This window comes from Olea europaea, unplaced genomic scaffold (assembly GCF_002742605.1).
Source record: "Olea europaea var. sylvestris unplaced genomic scaffold, O_europaea_v1 scaffold2558, whole genome shotgun sequence".
NCBI lineage: Eukaryota > Viridiplantae > Streptophyta > Magnoliopsida > Lamiales > Oleaceae > Olea > Olea europaea.
Genome location: NW_019243861.1, coordinates 1 through 5,004, shown reverse-complemented (window position 1 = coordinate 5,004; position 5,004 = coordinate 1). Strand labels below are relative to the sequence as shown.

The 5,004-nt window shown below is 32.7% G+C and overlaps 2 protein-coding genes across 2 annotated transcripts; both read right to left on the bottom strand.

Moving 5' to 3' along the window:
- Positions 1 to 1,794: 1,794 nt before the first annotated feature.
- LOC111382740 lies at positions 1,795 to 2,413 on the bottom strand. The gene has a single exon (XM_023006779.1). It carries the CDS (start codon positions 2,353 to 2,355, stop codon positions 1,810 to 1,812), a length of 546 nt encoding a protein of 181 aa, XP_022862547.1. The 5' UTR covers positions 2,356 to 2,413; the 3' UTR covers positions 1,795 to 1,809.
- A 251-nt stretch (positions 2,414 to 2,664) lies between these two features.
- Positions 2,665 to 3,444, bottom strand: LOC111382738 (ankyrin repeat-containing protein BDA1-like). Its single transcript, XM_023006775.1, has one exon. The coding sequence runs from the start codon at positions 3,442 to 3,444 to the stop codon at positions 2,857 to 2,859; it is 588 nt and encodes a 195-aa protein (XP_022862543.1). The 3' UTR covers positions 2,665 to 2,856.
- Between the last annotated feature and the right edge of the window lie 1,560 nt (positions 3,445 to 5,004).

Sequence of the window (5,004 nt, the reverse complement as noted above, 5' to 3'; positions counted from 1 at the left end):
AAAAAATTTCAATTCCCACCAGGAATCATCTTTGTGTTTAGATAGAAATTTGTGATAAAAGTCATACATTTTTCTAGATTTGCAAACTCCTTTGCTTTTCTTTCGTTCCAAAGATCTTGATCTGCCAACCATAGCTGTTCAATTATTCAGCCTCCAATGGTGAGCCACACAGAGAACAAAATTATAGGATTATAATTTTCTCCTCTTGTGCCAACAAGAATGAATTCTCTATAAAATTATAAACCCTAATAACTTATTTATATAAGCCTAAATAGACTTGACCTGACCGGTCCAATATTTAATTAATCCATTTAATTAAATCTGGTTCGTGAATTAATTAATTCAATTAATTAATTTGTGCCTATAAATAAGCAGCCCAATTAGTTAATTTATACAATCCTTGTTAAATTAATTAATCGATAAATCAGAATCTTTCAGTTCTCCTTTTGTGTGCGACATACCAGGTTCTCGATCACGATATCTAACGACGTGAAATATTATTTTGATCTACTCAAAATTGATAAATTAAAACACCCTTTTAATTTATCACAAATTCACACTCGCCATCTCAGATTGACATCTAGCTATGTATCAGGGCAATACATATGATGGGAAATGTCATCTGGTATGACAAAACTAAACTCATTCGTTTAACGTGAAACTTAATCCCTTTGTTAATATAATCCGATCAATTACGAGATATGGAAATATGTCAATCACGATTATCGATCATATCTTTCACTCCACTATTAAGTTAATATAAGTCGAAAACTCATTTTCAACTTATGAGTATACCTTGGCCAAGGATTTCGTTATCGACTTAATTGAATAAGATGCAGATTATAATCTCTTACTATCTAAGAGTGACAAATCCTCTATTGTCATTCATAACATTCATGCGATTCTTGACATACCCGAATGATGCCATATTAGCAACCCTCAACAGAGCAACATCCAACACCGTCAAAGCATGACTATCCTCATATAAGGTACTATGACGACCTAAAGTCAAAGGACCAATCCCACTACCGAATATTAGAGATTAACCATTGACACTCAAATGGTTATCCATGTGGAATCTCTAGGTGGATCTCCAATATTTTGTTTTATAACAAAATATCCACGTGTTAATTCAAGTGTCACCACACTTTAACTTGTGAGATCAGCTACTTACATCACAAGTAAGAAAAGCCACACGTGATAGTCTAACCGTAATAACGATATCTATATCTCGTTATTACTTATAACCACAGACAATTTAAGATTCAATTATATGTAATTTGTATCTCACAATCACAACTTCTTGTGATTAACAAATTACGAAAATTTGAATTTACGGACTCTATTATTTAATTTAATTGTATATTAATTATATATAGTTCTACCATTAAATTGTATTAATTATATATTAAAAGTATTTATGTCCAAAATTGATTGGACCTAGGGCATAACACTTACATTCTGTCCATATATTAAAATAAGGTTAAATAACCAAGTGTGATAATTCTCTAGTAGCTAAAGTTTTCAATCAAGATTACTGAACACATGGGGAGAAATTATATATGATTAAGGAATTAGCATAAGATTATATTTGTGTATCACACATATTTTATCTGATAAGCAATAACTGTAACAAAATTACAACATAGTCATACATTAAATATTTATAGTTCAAGCATTTAAGGCATTTTTCTATTTATAATACAGAACATGATCAGACACTATAATAAATAGGAATTTATTTTCGATTAAAATTTTAGATTCATTCAACATTGTACTCCAACTTACTAGACATAATGTAACAACACCTTAGACAGTGCCATGACTTGTAGTTCCCGAACCTTGAATCCTTTCTTTCGGGCTCAAATATTTTATTAACTTTCGTACCATCTTGATTAGCAATCGAATCGTGTGTCCAATGAGTAGCAGAACCATGAGGCCAAGCCATATATAAAGTGATAACCCAATCAAAATTATAATTGTTTGTTTTTCTCTCTCTTTCTCTGGTGTTATAACAGATATTGAAAAGAGATAAGTCACTGCAACTGCTGTAATTGCAATCCAAGTGATCACCATCAAAATCCACATAAATATTCTCCTCCTTAGAGGTAAACCACTCATCAACAATAATATGATACTGAGTGATGCAATGAGTCCTGCTGTATTAGCAATCAAGAACTGTCTATAATCCTCCGGATGATTATGAATGAAAATGGATTCTCCAGCCTTGTGAGAATCGGATGCTGATATAGTATGACCATGTGAGTTAACCTTATAATTATCCTGCCATACTCCACACGGAGGATTGATTCCAACTTGAAATGCCATGGTTGCAATTAAAGAAGCCACTACCATTAATGCACTTCATTTTTTCTCCAACCAATCATCTTTCTGTTTAAACATCTTTTCTCTACTGTTCTTTTTCACATTTGAGGACAAATCTCGGTGTTCATAGGACAAATTTGAGCTTGGACTAGTTATGTTATGATTAATTTGGACTAATGAATTGTTTTCTGTTGATTTAAATGCTCCAGCACATTTCAGAGTTTCTTCAATTTCTTCATCCCTCACATCAATCCAACTATGGATCAAAACATCCATTGCAGTCATCCCACAGAGATTCTGAGAGTTAACTTCCATTGCAGACTCCATAAGCAAAAATTTAACTGTCTGTAGACATTTCAAAATAATTAGTACATGTTTGGTATACAATATTTTAACATTGTACAAAAGAATATTATAGCTTCTCTTTTGTTTTCGATTCTAAATCCTCCTACCAAATGGTTAAGTCTATTTATAAACTGCTGACATAAAAAGCTCAGTTATTTCTTGAAAAATAAAATGAAGAAAATAGAGTTATTGGCATACCTCAACTTGTTTGTCAGCTACTGCCAAGTGTAAAATAGTATTTCCAACACTATCTTTACAATTTGTGAAATCTTGATCTCTAATATTATTCACTAAGAGCTTTAAGGCCTCAATCTGACAGTACTTCGCACACAAATGCAGAATAGTCTTACCTTGAGTCACGATCACTCGAGCTGCATCAGGTTTTGCATGAACCAACTCTTTCACGACTTCAATCCGGCCTTTGATGGCTGCCAGATGGAGAGGCGTCAGACCATTTCTATCACGAGCTAGGCACATTAGAGGATTAGCTGATAACAGCACTCTAACTACCTCGATATGACCTTTAGCGGATGCCAAATGGAGAGGCGATGATTGACGTAAATTCAATTCTCGTGCAATTTCAGGTCTTCGTCTTAAGATTTCCTTCACAAAATCGATATGTCCCAATATTGCTGCTACGTGCAAAGGATTATCAGAGTAACTATTAACTATAACTCTATCAAGAATTATTGGATCTTCTTGAAGCAGCTTCTTCAAAGAATTTATATTTCCTTCAGCTGCTGCTTCAAAAAGCAGATTTTCCAATGTCTCCATCTCCTACCCCAATTTGAGAACCTTTCAAGATCTATTGCATTTATACATGATTTATCTGATGACGACTGTTCTCAGTCAATATCTAAAGAATACGACTTGGATTTTTCTTCTAATGGTTGAAAAGTCCATTAAATATTTTATAAAAACAAGTACTGGTATAGAAATATACATAAGAAATAGACTGTGTCCATAATTATGGAAGTCTAAAATATTATTCTTTTGGACAAACTTTAACAAGATGTTGACTATGTTCATTATATGGACCTCAAGTAACAGATTATAATGGATTGAGATGGCCTTTTGTAGCCCCATCCCATCGGAACGTTTGGAGAGTGGGACAAGAATGGGATAGGAAGGGAAAAGGGTAAAAGTGGGGTGAGGTTTGGATTAAAATATTCTCATTCGGGGATTTTAATAACAATATTTTTTTAAAATGAAAATTAAATTTAAAATAAATAGATAAATAAATAAAATTTAGGTGAGTTCGGGGATTTTAGGACTTGGCGGTGTATTTTGTCACTCCTAGATTAAGTTGAAGTCGACTTCATTATTATAATTAGAAGTAGCTAAAAATCCAAAAACTATTTAATTACAGCTTGATTGGGAGCGCTTTTTTGCCCCCAAAAATTAATTTTTTGATCGTTATTTCACTATTTCATCCTTCATATTTGACTTTTCCTTTCACAGGTGGACCTCATTTTTCTCCCAACAGTCAAAAAATCAATTCTCAAAATCACTCCCAAACAAGCTCTTAATAAGATGCCTATAAAAGCAGTAAAAAAAGAAAAGATGATTTATTTAAGTTGGAGAGAGAAATGAGAGCTGATTGATTGGATTACCCTAACTTTAATTATAGTTGTTTAATAGCCAAAGTGAGGAGAGAGAGAGAGAGAAGAAAATTCTCAGGACTCTATTTTAGTATTACATATTCAACACAAGGAAGGAAAGAGGAACCTAGCCAATAATAGTGTGGCAAGTAGCCATTGACTATGGCCCGTTGGTTTGATTAGTCATAGGTTGAGGGGCGACATTAGGTAAACAAGGGAAGGGAAAGAAGTAAAAAGAATGACCAATCAGGCTCCAGTTGAAAAGAATAATCTAAATGCCTAAGAATAGTCTAAACAAACAGCAGAAAATTAAAACTAACACGAAAGAGAGAGAGTGAAAGTTAAACACGATTTGGCACTTTCGAAGAAAAAGATAATGCACAAGGGAACGCGTTAGGCCAACCAGGAAAATGAAGTAAGCCCCCCTTTTACGTCCATTTTTTTCAAAATTTAATGTTTGGAATAGTGCTTTTTTGAAGGATGTGTGGTTGAATAATAATGAAAAAATTTTCATTTACGTGTAATATTATTTTATAAAAAATTGTGCAATTAAAAATAAGAGAGGAGGAAAAAATAAAAGAGAATGAAGACCAGAGATAAATATCATAAAAAGCTAGAAATTTTTCTCGTTTTGAGTGATGGGAATTAGGGGGGTATTATTATAAATGACCTGCTACTATTCATTTTTAATAAAATGTCTATTATACCCTTAATGAAATAATTTATCATATAT